Raw genomic sequence first — 23,974 nt, forward strand, 5'->3', positions numbered from 1 at the left:
ATCCATCAGTGCCATCTCCTCCAGTAATGCTTACAGCAGTTAAAAACAGGTGGTTAAAAAAACCAACCAAAATGTGAGGAAGATATTCTCACCAGGACTTTGCATCCTTGTCTAGGAAACTATTGAATAAATGATTGTATATATAATCTGCAGCCTTTATGGACATCTCAGATTTGACTGTTACTTGTAGCACTCTATTCTGATCAAATTTGAAGAGAAGACATTCAGGTATAGTAGTAACTCTACAGCATCATGTCTTTATGGTGCAGTCTGGTGAAAACCTCCAGCCAGAGAAGTTTGAATCCTTCCCCTTCCTTTCTTTTCCCCTTCACTGTCTTGTTCTGTGAATTGAAGATGTGATACTAAAAGTAACTGAACTATTTCGGAAGAGGGAAAATTGGAAAGACACTGTTACACCTAGGCTAATATTGCAGAGAAAGGCTGAATGTAAATTTGACAAAAATGTGAATTTGTTCTGAGTGGAGGTTGGGAATGTAGGAGGCGTGCAAACAGGGTAGTGGTGGTTGGTCATGAGACAGTGCATCTAAATGCAGATCACAGAATGATTGCAGGACAGCAGCCATCACTTCCAAAATAGCTAATACTTGTGTTAGAAATGTGCATTTGACATCTGTGGTTTTTGAGTTAGGAAATAGAAGCGGATTAGAAAGTTATTAGACAGTAAGCAAACAAAATTAAAAAAGCATTTAAGTAGAACAAGGTCCTCACAAGCAGACTAATAATTATTTGTGGAGAATATTTACTAAATAACTTTAAATATATTAGAGGAAAGGATGGTCTGTTCTTGACAGGTCATAGCCAGTGTAGGTTTCACATATGCATTTGACTCCTGGCAGATGAATTCATTCTGAGATGGAGCCTATTAGGAAATGGGCTACACAACTAAAAGTCCACACTCCATTTCCTTTAAGGTTGCTAAGCACAACAGTTATTGCCCTCAGTGGTAAGGCAAACACATAAATTAATAAATGTCTTATTAATGAGTACACTAAACATGAAAATGTCTGAACTGGAGAAATACCAACTATACATGTTACCAACTGGGCATATTTCATGTTGGTTAAACAAATGAGCTAATAGGATAAGAGTCAGAGGTCATAGCACATGTAACTGTGAGAATTTAGTTTTGTCTTGAATATACCTTTCTACATCAATAAGAAATCTTTCAGAAAAGTGGTGATGATACATAGGTTTAAAAGCAGTGATGCTGACTGTTGTAGGCTTGTATGTATGTAGGTTTATATGTACAAACCCAACACAATTACTGTAATTTCTTAATCTAAAATGAAGGGTAACCAATTGTAACAAAACCAGTTCCATCAAACTACAAATTTTTAAAATGATTCTGGGAAGATTTTGACTGTTTCGTCCTGAATTTTTATTCCAACCTTGCCTTTTTCACATGAAGCATCCTTGTTCTTGATTGGAAATGAAAATCTGCTTCCTCCAGTTTCCAAGGTTTGAGAGTTTCTCTCCACAATTGTGAGCTGTCTGCAACCCAGACATCCACCCATTTCTCCCCCGTTGCCTCCTGAATATGAGAGTAGTGTTGTAAATGTAAAAGCCAAAAATTTGACATGAAATTTCACCCTGCATGCATCAATTTTGCATTGCTTATACTGTAAGATGCTTACTGTAAAGTAAATGTAGTCCAGCAGCAAATATGTTAAAGATTAGGGAGGTGGGGATGTTGCAGCAGAATACACATTACAGAAAGTAACAAGCCTGCTGCCAAATGCAGCTCTCACTGCAGAGTCCCTGGAACACAGTCCTCAGGCACCCTAGTCTTCATTAAATAAACACAACTTTTTGTTATTGTGATGTGTGGCTGGTATTTTTATGCACAGTGTAAGACAGAGCCTAGTGTGGGTCTCTGGTGTAAGTATGTGTGCCTGCAAGGGCTGCAAGACAAATCAGAGACTGGTGGAATCAAAATGCTCTGGGATCAGAGATAAGCAGAGTTGTATCTGACTGCATCATGCCCAGACAGCTAGCTGTACTTCACACACACACTGGGAAGAAGATTTCCAGAAGTTCACAAGTGGTGGATGTTCTCTCCCCAGTTTGAAACCAGTCTTAGTTGGATGCTGATTGCTCTTGATGGCTTTGCTTTGAAAGCTACTCTGGAGTGACTAAACGGAACACTGAGGAGAGGAAGGCTTGAGTGCTGTGGTCGTGCAAGGCATCATCAGAGGAGGAAGACGGACAAGATAACTTGAAAACTTGAGATGCCTCTTAGCTCTCCCAGCCTCTGCTGAGCAAGGCACTTGGACATCACCCTCACTGGGACAAGCAGAGGGCCAGCCAGCCACAAGAGAGAGTTACTGCATACAGGTCTTTGATATTTGGAATTCTACACTTAAATAAAACATTGTGTGCCTTAAATATGTTAACAGTTCTACAAACCCTACAATATTGCACGTATACAGAGTTAAAATGTCATTCAAAAAAATATTTGTTCTCAATGTGGGTTTTTTCTAGGTGAGCAGCACCATCCTCCAAGTAATATAATGTGTTTACTGTGTCTTCCCTTTTAAAAATAAGAGAGCATAAACTTTTTAGAAGGAAAGAATATAAGTACTCAGCAACGAAGACTTTTTCATACATATCCTAGTATGACCAGGAGTCTGATTGTTCTGCCTTTCATAGCCATTTACCTCTAGGAAAAACAGGTGAAATTTTGATATAAAATGCTGATTTAGTGTTTTCCTGCTTATATAGCAGAGGCTCAGATGATCCTGGAAGATCTGCTCCAAGCAGAAGCCAGAGTTCTCCAGGTTCTGATATTATTGGTCATCCGAATCCAAGGGAGTCTATTAAATTCTGTGCCTGTATTTTACCCACCAGTGAGCCTGAAGTTTCTTCAAAGAGGCAGTGTAAAATGAATTAATATTTTATAATGTGCTTTGAAATTCTCAGATAAAAGACGCTGCAAAATATTTCATGGACGGAACCATCCAAGGTGAGATCTGCCTCCTTTTATGTAACTTCCTCAAAAAATCAGAGACTAATTGAACTTCAGGATGAAATAGTGCCATGAAACAAGATGGACCCACAATTCTCAAATATGCCTATGGTCTGTACCGTCCCAGGAAGATGAATTGGTCAGCTAATTCTATTAAGAAGACTTGAAAATAATCATGAAAGCCAGGGTTGTCTTTATTTCATTTGACCAAGCAGACATTTTGTGGTCTTAGCACTGAGCACATGAATATTCTTTTCAGGAGGATCATTTTGAAAGGAACCTAATGATTTTTTGTATAAAGCTCATCACCCTATTTGTACATGAAAGCACAGTGTACTTTGAGGACTGACTTCCCTTCTTTGGGAAGGTAAATATTTCCATTCTTGCTCTGCATCTCAGGATCTTCATCAGGTAACATCAGCTTTGGTGAAGAGCTGCAGAACAATCACCTCACCAGAGAAAACACATCCTTCACTTAGTTAGCCCCTACTTAGAGCTACTACTGCACAGAAGAGGCATAGGAAGTGCAAAACATCCTGGAGCTTCATCAGACTGCAGATCACCAGATGAGACCTGTGAGAAAGCTTGCCTCTTAAATATGAAGAACTCTCCAGACAGCAGAAGTAAGGTGGTGTTTTCCCACGGTTTCCTGAACAGTCTTTCGGGACTGCTTTTCAGTAGCTACTATTTATATAATTAATGAATACTTTGGAATGTTTGTGAAGTATTGATAGCTGCCCAGTCTTGTTTGCAAAGTACACTCATTTTAATTTGACCAAATCTTAAGAAATGTTGAGTATTTGCGTCTCTGTCTGCTGACACATCTCATTTTGGAACCTGGTAAATGTGCTGAGTATTTTTATACCCACAGAAAAAAATCACAAGGAGCAAAGGGTGGTGAGGTCACTGTCCTCAGCATCTTGTGAAACTTAATTCTTTGCTTATAGCTATGTGTATCTTTTTCCATATTCATTGTGATGTGTTCTCTCCTGCATCCACTTTCAGTGAGTCTTGTTAATTAATACCAGTTAGACTTTTGTGCTTTGACAGAACAGTAACTCTACCACATGTTGTGAGTATGTAATGACTGGGGATCTTAAAATTATTGCTGAAAAAACACCACCATAAAAAGTTGCTACGTGCAAGCAGCAGTTGTGACATAGTACATTTTATTTAACATGTGTAGTTATGTATTTTGTTTCATGCCTCAAAAAGAAGCTGTTAAACTGTGTTAAGAAAGCTGTAGAGTATGTGACTGCAGGTACTGGAATATTATTGGTAAATCCATGGGGTATCCTTATCTTGGCTATTGGGTCGAATTTTGTTCTCCCTCTTGGAAAGGACATGGCAGGAACAGAAAGGCTGTGGAAAGGATGGTAGAAATTACTAAAGGCATGGGATGAAAATAAAACCCGGAATAGTGGCTGGACCTGAAGGAAAATAAGGGAGCGATAATGCGGAGCAAATAAAGAACTGGTTCGGAGAGTGTAAATTATCCTTTCCTCTCAGACAGTGTGAAGAGAACTGAGCAGACCCTGATAGAAGCAGGAGCCCCTTCCGTGCGGGTGCAGTAGCCCAGGGTCAGCAGTCACCACCGGGGCCGGGAGCCCGGCTTGCTCCGGGGAGCCCTGGCGCACCAGCGGCAGCGGGAGCGGTGTCCGCAGCCGCATTATGGTCCCTGCTCCCTGCGTGCTCCGCCGGAGCCCGAGCCGGACCGCGGGGCCAGCGTCGTCCGGGGGCTCCGCAGCTCCCGAAGCCGCGGCGTCCGGGCGCCTCCCCCCGGCCCCGACCCGGGGGGCGGCCCCGGGAGCCCTGGGGGCGGGCGGGGGGGGCCGTGCCGGTGACGTCGGGTTTGCAGCAGCCCCGAGCGGCAGCGGGCGGGCGGGCGAGCCCCAGCCCCCGCCGCCCGGTGCTGCGGCAGAGGGCGGCGGGCCGGGAGCCGTACCGGGGAAGTGCCGCCGAGGAGGGCTCCGGCGGCGCCAGGATGTAGGCGCGGGGCGGCGGGGAGCTGTCGCCGGCGACGGGCTCGCCATGAAGAAGCATTCGGCCAGGGTGGCCCCGCTCAGCGCTTGCAACAGCCCCGTCCTTACCCTCACCAAAGTGGAAGGTAAACGATGAGGCTGGGAGCGGGACCGGGGTGCCTCGGTGGGTACCGCCACGGGGGATGCTCCGGGGAGACGGAGTGCGGTGCTAGGGCGATGCCCGCGACTCGTGGGCGGGCGGTGGGGACCCACCGGGCACGTAGCTACCCCGCCGCCGGGCATCGCCGGCGCCCACTCCTGTCCTCTGCCCCGCTCAGCTCTGGGTCTTTCCTCACCCGGGCCGCAGAGGCAGAGCTCCGCTCCGGAGCTCCCCTCAGGGCCCGGGAGCAGCCCCCAAGTCCCTAGGGCAAGTACGTGCCATTCAGGACCCTTGGCAGGAGGGAAGGAGGATGCTGGACAGATTTGCTCCACCGATGTGAGCAGCACAGGTTGTTCCAGCTGTCTGTCCTCACCTATAGTTTCTAGTCCAGCTGCATGGTAGCCGTGGGGTTGGGGTCTTATGGCTAGCAGGCACATTCTTAGTCCAATGGGGCAGAGCTGGGGGCGGGGGGGGGGGGGGGGGCAGGGAACGTATTGGAAGACCTTCGGGGACCACAGAGACCTTTGGAGACTTCCAGGAGACCTTGAAATGGGCACTGATGTGCTCAGGAGGGTTCCACAGAGAAATCTGAAGCGCTGGGTGTACCCAGTGGGGAGGTCTGGAGTGAGGAGCTGTGATCTTGGGTGGTAACCTGTAAGCCACGTCCTGGAGAAGCACAGCAGGTGAGACGGAGTGATGTGAAGAAGACCCCATCTGAGGGATGCATATAGAGCTCCATTCCTGAAGGAAGAGCAAAGGTAAAGCTGCTGGTTTGGGGAATGCCCTGGAGGATGTGGTAGTTTGTTGAGAGAATGGAGTTGATGAAACAAAAAGGTTGGCCAAGGAGAATGGAGGGAGGAGAGGCAGAAAAGGGATGAGCAAAATGAGGCAAAGAGGAAAAACGGCTCAAAAAAGGGAATGATTGAACAGTAAGAGGCAAAGTGTGAATGTGACTCCATGGAAAGCTCATGAAAAAGAAAAAAGTAATATTGCAAAATAAAAAAAGGCAAGTAAAAATTGTAGCAAAAGCTCCGTGGAGGAGAAAGTGAGAACAGGCAGAAACACACAAGAGGAGAAAGGAACTAAAATCAGCAAGTAAAACTGGAAAATTGGGTACCTGAAGGTTGTTATTTCAGTTCACAGAGAATACAGCTGTTGCATTCCCATAACATAAAAAAATCACCTCCTGTAGAGATAGGAAAAGGTATCTCAGTTTTCGGATGGGAAGAAGAGCAGGCCTGATCTTTGTTACACTTTAATTAGAATTAAAAAGTGCTCTTGGAGTTGTCCCTGTGCACAGTAGAGTGTTTCTCTCAAGGTTTGCATTGGAGGCTCCTCTGGGCAAGGAGCGCATCTTCCTTTCTTGTGGTGCACTGCACATGCTTTATGAATCATAAATAATAATAACGTACCAGGTTCCAGCTTTGAAATGTGGGTCATCTCATTCCTCTTCTACCAGTTCAAATACAGTTTATTGCCTACCTTATATAGAAATGGAAGCAGAGCACTCTTTCACCATGCTGTAAAATCAAATCCTTTCAAGCATTTCCATGTCTGCTCTGCATACCAGCTCTCAGATACCCTATTGCTGCCCACCAGGGACTTCGTTGACCTAGTTGGACTTTTCCTTCTTTACTTCAGATTCCTTTTTCCTTTGTCATCAGTGGCAAAAATCTAAATAGCCTTGATGATGGTGTATGATAGCGCCTGGAGTTTCTTTCCTTCCCTCTAATGAAACAGACTGGCTTTGTTTGAGAACTTCTTTTTCCAAATCAATTGACATTTCCTTTTAGACTGATACTGAGTAATTTTGCAACTGGTGTTTACAGCCATATAAAAAAAGCCACGACGTAGTTACAGGCAAAAATAAAGTGAGGCAATGGGCATACTGTGGACTGCTGGCTTCCCTTGGTCTGCTTGCTATACCTCTGGCAAAGATTTGCCTTTCTAAAGTTCTCTGGCGGCCCAAATGCATTGCAAGAGTATAGACATTGCTGCAAGAGCAAGACAGCAAAAACTTTCCTCTGCTTTGTAGTTATGATTATTTTCTCCCCTATCAACCACCATCAAAGCATTTCAAGGATCTTTGGCAGAACCATTAGGAATCTGTTTCATTCTAGGATGGTTAGCCAAGAGGAGCCTTTCATTGATATGCACTGCTGTAAAGCCCTCCAGCATTCCCTCTATTTTCCTGCTGGTGCAGTAGCTTCTTTGCTTTAAAAGGAAGATAAGGACTTTGTGCAGCTTCAGAAGCGTGACTGCCGTTTCAAATTATTTCAGAGACTGAATCATCAGTATGCTTGGAGCCTGCTGTACCAGCACTTTTCAAGACAACTGTATCTACATGCATTGCTCAGGCAGGCAGTAACCATACCATGTGTTTTCTGTGCCTGGTATCATTGCACGTGCTCCATATTTTGAGAAATGTAGGCTTGGTGCCTGAGTTGTTCTTTTTCATCTTTCTGTTGTTTTTCTCACCTATTTCTATACATACTGCAGCAGCCATTCCTCTCTCACCCACAAATTGACAGTTTTCACCCTATTTGTACATGAAAGCACAGTGTACTTTGAGGACTGACTTCCCTTCCTTGGGAAGGTAAATATTTCCATTCTTGCTCTGCATCTCAGGATCTTCCAGAGATAGGTAACATTAACTGTGATGAAGAGCTGCAGAACAATCACCTCACCAGAGAAAACACGTCCTCCACTTCGTCCCTATGTAGAGCCCCATATTCCTAGGCTTTCAGCACCAATGAAATGGTATTTTAGCTTCCCCATATAGTACATTTCCTCTGTACTGTTCTGTAAGGAAGAGTGACTGATGATACTCAAATGTGCTTATAAGGCAAATGACACCTCTCTGCTATCAATTATTGCACATAAATGTCTGAACTGAGTTGCCATGGAACCAGATTCTGCCACATGTTCAGCTGGAGTTAACCTCGTCTGCATCACTGGAGTTGCAGGGAGTATGTATATGTACAAATAAGAGATGAATTTGGCCTTTCATATATTTGCATCCCTGCAGGGAATTCATCACAAGCGTATCAACACTGTAATCAATTTAATAATAAATCTTTTTCACTTCTTTGGCAAGTACAAACTGAAGATCCCAAGGACATCAAAAACTTTCATGAGTGGCAGTCTGCTTGCTTAAGAGGTGAGATTCTTATTATCCTCATTTTGCAGGTGGAGCAGCCAAGAAACTGCGGAATGAAGCAACTTGCCTAAAAACAAGCAGCACATCTTTTCTCAAAGCAGGCAAGAAAAGATCTACAGCAGATTGTCATGGTCCCCAGACTTCACACACATGTCTTCTGGCCATGAGAGGGCCCTGCCATGAATAGGTGCAATAGGAGTTGGACAAGCCTTCTTTAATTGAAAACAGTGACTTCAGGTTTCTACTAAAGCATCATTTTGGGGAAATAAGCTCAAATGATGCATAAATATATCTCTGGGTAAAACTGTGTTAAGTTTTAGCAGTGTTCTGCTCATGGCCTCTAAAGGTTTTGGTAGTCAGGCAATGTTTGTTTGTACTTGACTGAGCACAGGGGCAGACCCTGTTTAAATCTCACCCTTCACATCTCTAGAAGCAAGATTTGTGCCTACTGGTCTTTTTCACATGAAAGCCATACATTATACACATTTGCAGTGCTTGTGTGTTCTAGCAAACAGAAGCAGCTGGAGAGCAGGAGAGGCTGGTGACTCTGTGGCTCAGAGAGGGCATCTCTGCTGAAGTGGCCTTGATGAGGAATGTTTGCTAGCTTCTGCATGGAGTGGTTAACTTAGTAAAAGTTCACTTTTTTCAGGCTGTCTTTCTGCACAGAAGACAGTCTTCAATGTGAACATTCATGATCAAGGCAGAGACCATCAAACCCGCCTTGTTCTTGCTCCATAGCTATGGTAGCAGATTTCTCCTGCTCCTGACTGGAACTGGGTGAAGGTGATGGTAACAAGTTTGGATGCAGCTACAGGAATGAGTGGGGGGGGGGGCAAGTTTGCTGTGTATCTGCTTCTCCATAGTACCTGCCATCCTGCACTCGATTACTACAAGGTAAAGATAATGTAACTTACTCCCCTGATGTAAAAGAGGTACCCTCTTGCATGCTTATGTTGAGTACTGAGTGTTAAATGCACATGGGCTTTAATTACAGTCTGACTTTGGCTCAGGGCAACTTTTGCCCAATTTTCATATTCCTTCCAGTATTTTCAGTTAGCACAACAGCATATTTGAGCAGATACTCAATATCTTGTTCCAAAAGTGTGAGGAGTTTCTTATTGCATAATACCTGGCTCCCTTCTGAAATAGCACCATGCTTTCTTAGACATTAAACAGCCTCAAAATCAGCTGTTCTTAGCTGTGATAGGCTTACTCACTGGGGAGTCCTTCCAGCTCATCTTTGATCATGCCCCACTGGTTATTGAGGCTGCCATCGCTCTTGTGCAAACTCATAAACTATAGGTTTGGAGGTGACTCATTACTTCTGCACTGTGTGTCCCCTCCTCAAATGGTGCAAAAATAAAATGAGACCATTTTTATGTTGCTAAACTAATGCCAGAGCAGGAGTTCTAATGCATCACAAAGCAAAAAGATAAGTTATTAAAGATTTATCTAAGCTTCCTTACTTTAGTGGCTGAAATGAACCAATATGTACACACTATGGACAAACAATGGTTTCATTTACAGTGACAGCTTAAGAATGACAGTATCCATTGAACCATCTTCTCAGACCTTCTGTAGATCACAGAAAATTTCATTTCACCCACTTATCCCTCAATGAAGTAAGGTGCATTTGTAGTCATCTTGAATCAATTTAGGCATTTGCTTTCAGAAAATAAGCAGATTACTAATCCATCTATTTAATTATAGATTTCTCCCATGAGAAGCTGGAACAAGAACCAGTAAAAAATAAATATTAAGTCACCAGAATGCATTATTCACTGTCTCCTGATTTAATTTTGTAATTCCTGTAAAAGACATTTTATCCCTGTTTCCTAATGGCTGACAATTGTAAACAGTAGGATTTGTAGCATAGAAGCATCTCAGTGTAAGAGCCCAAGTTCAGAAAAGACTGGTAGTTCAACATACTAGTGTACGTTAGCTCAACATATATTGCCCAACAATTTCCCAGAAATAAGGCTCATATATAGGATTATTTATGTTGTTGCTTTCCTAGCACATTGTACTCAGTATAGCATGTTCACTTATGTAGTAAGCAGCTCTCTGCACTTGGCTGGAATACCACTGCCAACCTTTAGTCACAGCCCAGTTAATCTTTGTTAATTATAAACCGTGAGATGCCACTGCAGCCCTGGATAGCATCCTGCGGAAGCAGGAATTTGGCCAATAGAAGAGTACATTTACTTTGTAGTCTTCACTGGGTTTTGCTGACAACCACTGCAGCATAAGATCAAAGGCAACAGAAAACAAGGTGCTGGCTTGATTTCAGGCATTGCTGCTCACCAAATGTGTGGGCACCATGAATTGGAGAAAGCAGGTACCACCTCCCATGTTAGCTGCCCAGTTCCAGAAACATGGATCCACTCTACCTGAACCTAATGCAGAGGTACCCAGCCTGGAAATTTTGTGAGTCCTTCTCAAGACATGAATTTTGACATGAGATCTAGCACCCTTTGGTTATACAAAAGTCGTGTGTTGACTCTGATGGAAGTAATAGGTATACATTTAGTTCAGTATCACTGTTTCTGGCCCCAAGCATCCTCAATTAAAAAGAACAACCAAAACAAGCGTGAGCCACGTTAACCTTGTAATTTACTCAGAGTACAGAAGTGAGGAAGTAAGAGCTAGAAATGCCTTTTCCACAGTCACCTCAAATTCCCTAGTGCAACTCTCAGCAAGGATAATATTGTGTTTGTGGTTGAAAAAGGCATAAGTCTGTCTTCTGTAGCTGATTGAAACAAGTGAGGAATAGTGGGTTGCAAAAGCCTTTCTCACTGAAAAGGGGAAGAGGCAAGTATCAGAGAGAAAATAGAAACTAGAATTTTTGCATGTAATGTATTTTTGTTCAGAGTTATCCCGAGTCCCTCAGTGCCCACGTGGGTCTAGACAAACCTGCGGATTTTAAAGGAGACTCAGCTTTTGATGAGTTTGCTGCTAAGGATACATCTCATCTTTCCTCCATCCTTGAGAAAATCATGTGGGGACTTCTGTGGGTATATGTAGATTACTCTAACAACTGTGTGCATGCTCAAGTCCATGTCAAGTCCACACTAATATCTGATTATTGGTTGTCAGAGAACAGGTGCTCCAACTGTCTTGTTCTCAACTTAAGACCTAAGAAAAGCATTGTGTTTGAGTTTCAATAGTAGGTTAACAATTTAGGTTCTAGGAGAACAATCAATTGTAGTTAGAATTCAGTATACATGAAACCAGTGGGCTACCGCAGGATCTTCTGTCTAAAACTGGGCTTACTTGAAAGCCAAGGAGCTCTGAATATTTGAAAGCTCCATAAGAAAGAAAGAATATTGTCTTGTTTTTGATAACATGCAGTTAGCATAGCCTCCACAGTTAGCATGGATTCACTTACCTGCCTGCATATATGCACTGATATAAATGTGCTCTTTATATTAATATAAGTAGCTGAATTCCCTTGGAGACAAAACTATTACACAAGAAAGACACATAGCACTCAAATGCCCAGATAATTAATACAGTAGTTTCCTGCAGAGAATCCAGTCTGTTTTTTATAGTCTCTCAACCCTTTGTTCGGTCTGAAATTTGAACAGACTTTGATTAAAATTTGCCCAGGATACAGTTTTGGTCATATCTGATTTTTGTGATAAAAGAAGTTCTGCTTCCATAAATCCTCAAAGTAAGTGACGAAACTCCCAGTGACCTCGCAAGGTAACTCCTTGTAATTTTTATTCAAAAAGGAAATGCAGAATAATATCAAAAATACATAACTTATAATCAGGATTATTCTTTGCATGCTTTTATGGTGGTTAATTTCCAGTCCCACAATGGTGATGCTGTAATAAGTACCCAGTATCTTCCATTTTCACTGTGACTCCAGTTATGAATTCTAATTAATAATAAAAAGGACAGTATTTAGGGGAACTCCTCACTTCACAAAATTCAAAGTAGAATATCATATTTTAATGAAGCCCATTCAAATGCAGCACTTTTAATAGAATTTCTAAGCAGTTGGCTCTGAAGATAAATTAAATGGATTAAAGTCCAAATTGCTGCAGTATGAAGTTGATAATTTTTCAGCTTTCTCTGTATCACTAACTGGAATTAAAATACATAATTTGCAGAAAACCTTGCCGGAATTTTTGACAGGAAGAAAGGCATATGTATGCTAGGGAGGAGAATTTGGCATATCTTCAGCAAATATGTGCAGTTTTTTTAGTTCCAGCTTTTAGTAAGTTTAGGTATAATACTTAGCACAGGATAAAACAGGAATTAATATATTATAACCATGAGTGATAAAAAACACTGTATCTGTGAGTAATACTTTAAGATATGGGAGTAGCTGTTACAAGAAACTTAGGCCTGTTTGACACAAGTTAAGCTGTACGGATGATCTGGTGATATCAGAGATATGGAACATATTTCCACAGAGAAGAGGACAAGAGAATCATCTTGATTACCAGTGAACCAATAGTCCTATTTTCTACCCTGCTGAAATTAAGGTGAGATGTTCAGACAAGTTTGAATATCCTGCATAGAATATTTTAACATTTTACTTTTGTAATTAGTTAATTTATGCTGTGAATTCCTATAGGAAAAGACGGTCTGAACTCAGAATAGTTTTTTCTTGCTTTGAGTTTGTATTCATGTATTTTTCCCCATTTTCAGATGCATACATCCCTTATTCTGTAGCCTCAACCAAATTTAGACCTTCTGACCTAACAGATTAATACTCTAGTTTTGTTCTTTGAAATAACTCTACTGTGGACTTTAAAACTATTTTCTGTATTGATTTATTCCTAATTTAGTCATGCCATTTCGTGAACAAATTAAGTACAATTATTTTTATCTCTTACTGTAAGAGCAAAGTATTTAAAGAAAGTGCTTTGAACTTTTCCCAATTAGTATCTAAAATTGATATGTACAATGTTATGTTGACCCAATATTCTCTTTTAAAAACTGATTTAATAAAGTTTTATGCAGTTTTGTCATTTTTGAATTATGACACATTAATTGACACTCATTAAAAATCATAATAGTGATCTTTTAGACCTTCAGCCCTGACCATGGAAAGTTAGGAAAATCTGAGCAAACCCAAAGTCATTGCAATACTAAGTGCTGTAGTCCCACCCACCAGCCACCCACAGGGACTCAGAGCTTTCCTGTAGGAACCCAAGAGCAGTTTCCTCAAAAATCACATCTACAGCTGCCATACGAGGCCTGACCAAAGGTTTGTCACGTCCTCCCTCCAGCTTGGTGGAATTGATCAGGAACATGTATTTTCTAGCTGCAGATTCACCTCTCGAAGTGTGGGTGTGCTGACAGCTGCAGTTTCCCCAGATGTAGGAAAATAATTGTCTTCTTTTCTCCTTTGTTCCCAATAATTTTTGGCAGTTATTTTTCTTTTTTGGCTGCTCTTGAACACTGAGTTGCCCTTTTCCAGGGAGCAGCCTGTGAAGAGCTCGGGATCCCTGGTGGCAATGGCCAGACCCCATCACTGAGTGTACAGCGTGTGGGTTGTTTACTCGCACCTGCATCTCTTTATCAGGGCACTTCTCCATCTGTCGATTAATGACCCAGGCACGTAGCCTGTCAACCCTTACAGCTGGCCATTGCCCTTGCTGACCTGTCTAACTTCACATTGTGAGGAAGCTGTCACCTCATGGCTCACCTACCTGTGGTTAATGGTGAAGAGTGCTGGACCCACAGCAGACCTCTGCAGAGCTTTGTCCACTTCCGCCATTACTGTATTTACTCCTCATTGGTTTCCTATCTTGTACTGAGCCTTTTATCCATTCCAACACCTCTGCCTGCTTATTTTCTGTAAGGACCGACCAATGGAGTGGAATTTTTCAGAAGCCTCTTGAAAACCTAGAAAGGGGACCTGCATCTCCTTTATTGATGTGCTTGTTGCCTATCCTCAGAGAACACTGGTGAGGCTGCAGGATGAATCATCTAGTTTGCCCAGTAGATAATGCCGAGCAGCGACCTGTGCCTTATTCCTTCTAAGATGCATGTCCCTAACTATTGCTCACTCTCTTTAGCACTTGACTAGTCTATTTCAGAGCTGAGTTGACAGCTAAGTGGCTGAAACTTTTCCTTCAAAAAGTGGAGGTGGAGTGTGTGCTCCTTTTCAGTAGCTCAGTGTGTAGAGCAGCCTTCTACTCCTCTGCTAGAAGGAGGTGTCCTAATCCACAAGCCCTGCATGGTCAGGGGAACCCAGATATCAGCAAAACTGGTCTGCTCAGAATAGAAAATACCCTTATTTACTGGGAAAGCATGAATTGAGGAGCTCATTTGCCTAAAGGCACAAAAGTGAGGCTCTAGGCCTTGTTCCAGTGACTACTTGAAATACAGAATGGAAATAATTCTTGAAGGTGACTCCTAAAACGAGAGATGGAAACTCTCAAGTGTGTCTTTGAATTCTGACAGGGTCTGTGTGTAAAGAGAGGTACATGGCTGTTAGGAGTCATGGTGCTTTGGCATGCCCAGGAACAGATTCTGTGGCATCTGATGAGCTCTAGTGGGGCTGAGAGAAGGATGCAGCTGGTACAAGCAGCTTTGGCAAAGCTAAAGCTAATTTGGAGAAGATGGGAATGTCCCTTGATGGAAAAGTTAGGCTGTGCATGCTCTCATTACTGATCTGTGCAGAAAGGTTGATACGTGGGAATTACTGGCTTCCAAAATGAAATATTAACAGTTCCTTAAAACCAGCTGCTAGGATGACCTCTGAAAAGAGAGGTCATCGTTGACAATGGCACAAGAAAGCTGCACTAGCCGTTAGGTGATCTGCCAGGTGACGAGTGAATCCTTACAATCTCACTCTTTAACCTGGCTGTGAAGAAAATGCCTGGGCAAATATCTGAATAAATATCAACATTTCAGATTTAGACAACTGCAATGGCAATTAGAGACATAAATCACTTCATGGATTTGGTATGTTTCATCTTTTCACCAAAAGACGCCTCAGCTGGTTTTAACAGCTTAGCTCAAAAATCCTGAACACCTAAATAATGCATAGTTAGTGTGGTAGGCAGGAATGGGATCAAAACAAAATCTGAGGAGTTTGTGAGTCTGCTACTGAGGCATATAACATTGTGTGTCCAGAAAAACACCATCAGGAATCATCCTGTGTGTTCTTGGATGTGTTGGAACTAATGGTCTCCCACAGATCTCTCCATGTAGTGATTATTGGGTGAAAAAGAGGTCACACAGAACTCAAGGCTATGAGAATATACCTTGGGTAGTGTCCAGCTCTGATCCCGCTGCATGCCACACCTTTCTAGAACTCTAACCACGCTGAGAGTCAGGCACTATCTTAAAGGACTTGCCGCAGCTCCCTCTCCCCTTTGTGATAAGCGTATATTTTTTCAAGCTTTACAAACTTGTTCTGCGCAATGCTCAAGTAGTTACAAAACATTTCAGAGGCTGCTTACTTTGAAACACATTCATAGCCTGGGGAAGCTGGCAGAGTTGTGCATCATCATTAGGTACATGTTTTGGTCCCTAACAGGCAGGACCTTAGTCTGTAAGGGTCACTTTCTCATTCTGAGGGGTTGGCAAGGGCACCCAGCACTTGTGTAATGCTTCTTTAACTCATTTGCTGACTAGCTGACAACAGCTAAAGCAAGTCATCGATGACAGCTAAATATGTTTTATGTGGTGCTGCATAACTCAGTCCACCACTGCTGTCTGTGGTGGCTTTACTATCTGTTCCTGACAACAGTGGTGCAGAGGTGAGACTCATCTCACCCAGCTTCAGACACCCACACCAGAGACACCTACTTCAAGCTTGTCGCCCCAGACTGTTAAGAGCTGGTGGAGAGAAACAAGCACTCAGAGAGGGTGATTCATCTGGCTTGTTTTAATCGTCTACTTTAGGAGATAAATTGTGCTATGAAAATGTCTTTTTTCTGTCTACTAACTATGCAGAAAGTGTAAATCACTGTCTAAGATATACAAGTCTGTGCAGCAGATGTCTCAAACTGAGAAGATGAATGCCACCCTTGTTTTTTATCAGTAGCATATTTTTAACATACACATTGAGGTACCATAGTGTGGTCCTAAAGTAAGCCTTTAAGTGGCTAGCTGTGCAGAGGAGTCTTAAGACTCTTGTCTAGACTTTTGAAGCGATCTGGACAAGCTACTTAATGGTTTACCTTTAAAGGTTTAAAGTTGTAGTGACTTCCCAGGCCTGTTTTGCTTCATGGTCTCAGCTGGGACTGTGGAGTAGGTAGCTCAGGTGTAGATGTCCCTACCCCAAGTATCTGAAGTCAACTGAGGGAGGCCTCACCCATATGGAGGAAACAGGACAGCTGTTTTTTGGGGGTTGGGGTTCTCCATGGGTAATGACATTGTCAGTAGCTTTGGAGGTGATTTCCTTCATTTGCTTCTGAATGCCCTGAAGAAGAGGTTGGGCTGAAAGGGAGGAGGAGTGGTTCCAGTTTGGATTTATGAAACATGAAACTGAATGAACAAGAGGGACAGAGAAAAGCTAAAATTAGTAAAAGCAAGACAGGCATTTTTCCTCTAGATTAATATCTTAATTTTTTCTTTTGTGGTGTACAGTAGCATGCAGATGACTCTGCTGCAAGGACCAATGGAAGAAGCCCACTAGAAGACTGAAGAAATAAAATTCTCTAATGTCCTGTTTCATCCATTCCAAAAAGACATTTTGCCATCTTTAATTTTTTTTATTTTAAATTTTATTTTATTGCCAGCTGACCCTTGTGCAGTGTTAGGGAGTGAGCAGCTTTTTAACCAGTGTGGATTTGATGTCACCTCACCTGTGCATCTGTGATTTGGGTGAGGAGACTGTCCCCAGTGACACAGGGATGAGGTGGGGGAAGCTACAGCTCTGGGTGTTATGTTTGCCAGCTGACAGGCAAGTGCCCTGCATGATAAATAAGAGGATGAGACCACATGGGTGTATATAATCTGTAGTGTCCACCATCCCCAAAGACAGTCTGTATTTTTGGGATACATTATGTTCCAGACACCGTCCAGGACAGTGCCATATCCACTGGAAAAGGCTGTGCTCATTTGGCATGTAGCCCTCTGGCAACACAAGAAATCATGAGGTCACAGTACAGTTTCACTGACAGATGCTACAGATACTGACAGATATTAGAAGTCTCAGGTTGTAACTGTTAAGCACCAGGACAGTGATTTTTACCCCTATAATCATAAAACCCATTGTGCCTGGGATAAGTTTTTACTCACTCCAGCATGTAAATGCATGGAAAGAATGAGCATCCCTAGAAATTTAACTCTTGACGTGCAAGATCACTTTAGAAATGACGCATACAGTATTGTCTATTGCTGAAAGGGAATGTTTCTGTTGATATGCTTAACACTAAAATATAACAGAGTAAGTAATTTTGCCTATGTAGTAGAGAAAACATCAGTAAAGTTAGCTTTAGAAAGTAATTGCCATGGAATAGACTTTAAAGACAGTGATATTCATGCACGGTGTCCAGGTGAATGGCTGACTCTTGTGTATGTGCACAGCACAAAGGGGACCAGGGCACATGGCTTCAGCCCTTGGTGAGGAGAAGGTATTTACTACAGTGTCTGTATTGGGCTGCCTGTCAACACTATTATTGAATGATGAGTGTCTGGTGCATCAGATGGTATAGCTGTGATTTTCCCCCTTCTCGGGGACTTCCAAGACTGTTGGGTCAGAGGGCCAGACGTGGTACCTTCCTGTCTCAGTGATCATGATTGATTCTTATTTTAGAAGAAGTAACATGACTTCAATGTTGTGATTCAGAGCACCTATTCATGTGGAAATCTCATATACCCTAGGGGCTTAAGGCATATTCCCTAATGTTAAATGTCTTCAGCAGGAGTGGTTTAAATCCTGGTTTCCTGTTTCCCAGGGGAATAAATGCAGAACGATGGGGATGGCAGATACCCTGCTGGCTGTCTCCTCGAAGGAGAAACAGTTTTGCCTACCTCTCCAAGTAGTTTCAGAAATGTACACTCTTAAAGGCAGTTGCATTGATACAGAGGCACAAACTCCTCCTAACTCTTGTTTGGCACCCTGGCTGCCCAGAAATCCCTGTACCCAGAAATCCCTGTGGTCAGTGGGAAGGATGCTGGAGTTTGTTAGTGTGTGAAATGTCTGGTGTTGCAGTGACAATGCCCAGCAGAAAATCTTGAGAGGAAAGGAAAAATTGGGTAATCATTGCAGGACTTGAGTGGTGGACAGCAGAAAGAGTGCAGACAGCTGCCCATTAAAGGATGAGGTTAAAAGAAATGAGTGTACCATTGTTCAGTAAACTGAACCTCACTGATCTGTGCAGCAAGTGAGGCAAGAAGCATTACTTACAAGAAATGTATTACTAAGAAAATGCATCAGGATTATTTTGAATGAGCTAAGAGTTCACAGGCAGTATTTTTTCAGTTCAGCTTCTTTTAGTATTTGGCAGGTAGCTTGTAACCTTTCTGTTATGTGTTTAATACAAGGTCACGTGAGCTCTGCACACTGCATTGGCCTGCTGGTGCATCTTCCGTTATGTGGGAGGCTGCCCACACAATCTCCTATTGAAAACTGAAATAGGTGGAAACATGAGCAGCATCCCCATCTCTCTCAAAGCCACTGACAAAGGCTAGATGTTTATGCTTTGGCTGCTGTACACTCTTTTTCAGATATCAAGCTGTCAAACAGAGGCCACAGTTTTCCTGTTATAAAATACTGCTTCACTAGGCAAACTAATGGTAGTCTTAGCTCAGATTTCTTATCTGTAAAGAAATAGTTCTTTCCATAGAAAGAAACCTTTTCTTTCATAATATATTAGCTCATGTAAACACAAACTTAGGTTAACCTGAAATAAGAGGTTTTAAGAGATTTTCCATTCCAAATACTAATTCTTACCAAGATAGAGAGGGGTCTTTTTGAGTGTGGATCTCTCTTTGTCTGCCTTGAATATATATAAATGTTTGACAATAATACAGTCTCTCATTGTGCTGGCTGTACTTTACATGTTTTCATCTTTCAATGCATGCAGTGACTTCTGGACACTTTTGAAGTTGCAGATTCGTGGATTTCAACATGAGTCACTATCACATCTTCCTTCAAGTGAACGGACCAACTAAACTGAAGTCAGCCTTTAAAAGAAATCACTGCTGAGTGTCCTATGTGTGTGACTGACCACTGTAGCAGATGTTGAATGGAATGAATTTAAGAAAGGCAGGTAGAAAGTCCTAAGGGCATCGGCCTGCTGCTGAGGTCTGTCAGCACCTTTTGATCTCTGTGAGAACTGAACCACCTAACCTCACTTTGGTCATTCATTCACAAGCTGGATATATTATCTTCTGATAGCAGATATAGCCCTGTTATAGCAGGGCTATAACAATTCATATTTAAAGATGTAAGGGGCAATGATTTTTAGAAGAGAAATTTCCAGCAGTATGATAGGCTGTTATAACAGGGCAAAGCTCCAGTCCAGTCTCATTTGGTGCAGGACTTGAACTAAAAAAAGTTAGGGTTGCTTGGTCAGAGATAGACTTCAAAGCAGCCTGTGGGTTGGTCTAATTTTTGCCCTCTGTCTACAGCCTTAGACCTGTTTTTCGAGGGATCACTGAAATGTCTGGTGATCTGATTCAGTATTAATCCTGCTACTTATGTTGCAGTGATCGTGCTTAACTTCAAGATTAAATACATTGTCCCCCCTCTCTTTTTAAGAAACACCACATTCCATAAACTGCCCATTTCCACGTTTTCCAAGACAATAACAATTTCAAATGTTGTTGTTAGCCCCTTTGCTGCTTTATTATACTCAATACCATAGTTTTCATTCATTGACACATCCTAACAGCATGAGTTTAAGTGGTGTGTTAAGCCTTTCTGTGTACATCAAAGCAACATGTAATTTTCATTTCCATTTTAACCAGTGGCTTCTAAATCTAGAGGTGATAATTGGTATTTGCATTCTAATTATGCCTCAGTTGAACCAGAGGCTTTGCAATGATCTTAAAACAAAGGACGTTTTGTGGCAGGATCTGGTGGGTTCTTTTGCTCATAAAGCTCCACGTGACTTCAGAAGGGCCTAAGATTTGAAAACTAAAATGCAGGATGGATTTCCTTGGTAAGCCATGTGTTTTTTTCTCCGCAGGGGATGAGCGCTCCCGGGAGTCTCCAGCCCCAGCTGAAGCACAGATGCAAGCTGGGGCGGAAGGCGGTGGAAGGGTGAACCGCTGTTGCTGGAAATGCTCTGTGACGCAACTCAAGAAGATTTTCTGGGGTGTGGCCGTGGTCCTGGGTGTCTGCTCCTCTTGGTCAGGTTCAACTCAGCTAGCAAAATTGACCTTTAAGAAATTCGATGCACCCTTCACTCTAACATGGTTTGCAACAAACTGGAACTTTTTATTCTTTCCTTTGTATTATCTTGGACATGTTTTTAAGTCAGCTGAAAAGCAGTCTCCAAAGCAAAGATACAGGTATGGGAGCTTTTGTTTTTAATCCTGTGGTTCTTGCATGCTGCTCTACATTTAGCAGGCATTTTGTTCAAATCAGTCACTTAAATCAAACTTAGGTTTGCTTTCCTCTCCAGGTTTTTTAAAGGATGGTCTGAGTTGATTGTCTGTCCTATGCTAGGTGCCATGTTATTCCTAATATGATTTCACTCCAGCAGTAAGCAATCTACATTTATTTCCAACACATACAAATCAAATAATGAAAATCCACATTTTCTGCAATTATTTATCAAGAAGTTTTTGTTCTAAACTCCTGCAAACATTTTTTTTTTATTAATATCTGTTAGGGACTTCTGTGGCAGTCTCTGAATTAGCTAAGTAAGCTTTTCTTTTCCAAACTCAGGACTACGGCAGGGCCTTGAATAGCCAAGTAGAAAGTGCTGCAGTATTTTCCTGGCACTGTGCCCCTGACATCAAAGGCCATGCTCTGATCCCAGTTAAACTCGAGCTGTTGTGTTTATTTCCGGGAGGAAGCGCAGTCATAACCAAACGCAGCACTTTGTCTTCAGCATACCTTGTCTTTACAGCAAGCCAAACCCGCAAAGCCTGAGGCACTCATGGAAAGCCCTGAGTGCCCATCCTCTGTGAGGGGCTGAGGATGCTCTTGGCTGCATGAAGGACTGCCTTTTGGTGAGCGCTCCCTCAGCTCAGCTCAGGTCAGCTTAGCTGGTTTTGGCCTGAGAGATATCTGGGACAGATGGAATGACTCAGCCATCAAGATGTCCTGTGTCAGAGAGCTTCCCCGATATGTGGAAGGATGTGAACAGCGTTTTCCCCTTCTGTTACACAGTGGGGCTCATAGCCTTTTAATGAAGTAGCTCAGAAAAGTAAACAGTAAGAAGTGCACATTTCTCAGCTCCCAGCTGCACAGCAGCAAGGTGGAAACTTACTACAGGAAAAATCTATGAAACCAGGGCACTCAGGAAATGCTCTGCCTCAGATGACTTGGGTTAAGACTATAAATGCTGAAATTTTGCTGTTCAGCCATTTTTACAGTTTCTTCATCTTCCAAATACTTTGGGGGTGCAGGTAAAGGATTATCCACTGCACTATCCACTGCATTATCCACTGCAGAGTCTACAGCTGTATCCGGAAGCTTTAAAGGCATTTTTAAAGGATGCCATGTTTCCTGCACTTCAGTCTTTGTTTTTGTTGTATTTGTATTTGTTGTTTACACCACATTAAAGGTGGTTTCTTCAGAGACGAGAGGACTATGAAGGTTACAGAAAGCTACAGTTTAATCTAAAACCAGTAACAAATACTAGCCCAAAAGCAGCAACCTTTTTGTTTCTTTGTTTTTAAGTATTTTTCTTCCCGGCGGCTCTCAGATAATGTTTTAAATACTGCTGAATTCTGGGGTGAGCAGTTGTGGTTTGCCAGATCCCTGGGGTTAAAACCAGAGCATTATACTCTTTGTTCCTGCAGTAAATTGATACGCTTGGTAGTTTTATGTCTTCCATTTAATTAAATGATGGCTGAGTTGAAGAGCAGGTGCAAGGCTTGCAGCCTATTTGGGATGCAGGGGAACATCATTATCAGGAAGCTCGCCCGGGCTCAGTAAAGATTGTGCATTTGTGTGTCTGACCAGCAGATTGAATAGGGTTAACTTACAGAGTTTTTTCTAGGTGCATTTGGAGATATAGCTTTGGTTCCTAGCTCTGCTGCCAATTTGTTCTGTGGTTTGTAGCGAGTCTCTGCAGACCTCTGATTTCCTTGTACTCTCTGTTCTTTTGGATGAGACAGTCCTTTAGGGAAGAGGGAGGACTGCACCTTACCACGTGTTTACATAGTGTCTGCCTCGGTGTGTCCACTGTCTACACTGAGACCTTCCAGTGGTGCTAAACTAAGTGAATCTTCTTGCTCCATTACAGCTGTCATGTGCATATACGTCAGAAAACTGAAACATTGCGTTCCAACCTCTCCTCTTAATTATTCCTCCTTTTTTGCATATTATATGTGTGTGCAAATATATAGAGAAAGACATACACAGAGACTTTGCAGCTCTATATGAGGTGTCACCATCTTTAGGAAAGCTTGCACTCCAGGCATAGTAGGACATGTTAGGTCGACATTTTGTGGACTTCTGGATAGTTAAGAGAAGATAATTCTGACCTAGAACTATAAAGAAACTGGCATAATCAGTTTGTGTTTTTTTTATCCTTTGCGTCCATTATATTTTATGTATTATCTGAGCTCTCTGGCAGGAATTTACAATGAGATAAATGAAAGGAGGGCAGTGGGAGAAGGTGGAAATACAATATCTATGTCACCTTAGGAGTGAAGTAGTAAAGGAAGGGATTCTCATATCTTGCCTACACAGGTTGCTAAAATCCATAGGCATCTGATGTTTTTTGGTAGCAAAGCTCCCCAATGATACTTGCGTGGCCATCTCCTCTTCAGCGGGGTTGGGCAGCTCAGCCTCCCCTCCACGTGGCACAGGCAGTGCTTTCACACTGCCCCTTCCTCAGGACACCAGAGCTTGCAGGCATGCTTTGGGGTACCTCCCTGTTCAGATACAGAGCATGTAAAGAATAGCAGCCACTAGAGAAAATGTACCAAAGGGGATTCGTAAAGTCATAGAAACAGTGCATAGATGTTATGTAATCTGTGTCCCACACAGGTTATATGGTTTATTATGGGTTTAAAATTCCTATTGTATTGTACCAGTATGTGTGCTATGCTGTAAATACATGAATTTTTATGTTTCACAGTCTCATGGAACAATATACCTGTCATGGACATAAACCAGTTTCAAGCTACTCAGATTTTTTTCCTTATGTGTAATAGTAGTAAATTTTGGATCCAAAATTTATAGTGTTACAATGAATGAAAGAGCAGGTTTATTCAGTTTCTTTGTAAAATTTGAGTATTGGACCACAAGTGACGTATTAAGGATTTATGATTGACCCATATTGCATGGTAAGAAGCTTTCTGCTTAAGCTGAAGTAGACTGTTGTGTCCACAGCAATGGGGAGTCGCTCTTCAAAGCAAACCAGAACTCATGCATTCACATCCAAAGTGTTCTAAGCTCACTGTGCAATCCATCAAATGCCAGGATTGTGCCCAAATGTAGCCTGCTCAAGGAGAACTTTTCCCATGGTTGCTACCAAGGATGTCATGCACTGTGGCACAGGGCTGCTGACATAGGAGTGGTAAAAACGCTCTGGGAAGCCACAGAGGAGCATGCCAGGGTCAGCATTGCTCTCCTCCTTCTTGTACAAGTGCTCACTAGC

The 23,974-nt window shown here is 42.4% G+C and overlaps 1 protein-coding gene across 3 annotated transcripts in view; it reads left to right on the forward strand.

The window, feature by feature from the left end:
- The first annotated feature begins 4,848 nt into the window (after positions 1–4,848).
- Positions 4,849–23,974, forward strand: part of SLC35F3 (solute carrier family 35 member F3) — a 62,679-nt gene continuing 43,553 nt past the window's right edge. The window contains exons 1-2 of one of the 3 annotated variants that reach the window (XM_071547986.1): positions 4,849–5,093; positions 20,381–20,705. In XM_071547986.1, coding sequence (XP_071404087.1) covers positions 5,018–5,093; positions 20,381–20,705 — 401 coding nt within the window. In that variant the 5' untranslated portion in view covers positions 4,849–5,017. Of the gene's footprint in view, positions 5,094–5,807; positions 5,866–12,739; positions 12,764–20,380; positions 20,706–23,974 lie in introns of those variants that run through there. The other 2 variants (XM_071547987.1, XM_071547988.1) reach the window with 2 other exon arrangements.

The sequence above is a fragment of the Pithys albifrons genome, chromosome 2, assembly GCF_047495875.1.
Source record: "Pithys albifrons albifrons isolate INPA30051 chromosome 2, PitAlb_v1, whole genome shotgun sequence".
In the NCBI taxonomy this organism is placed as follows: domain Eukaryota; kingdom Metazoa; phylum Chordata; class Aves; order Passeriformes; family Thamnophilidae; genus Pithys; species Pithys albifrons.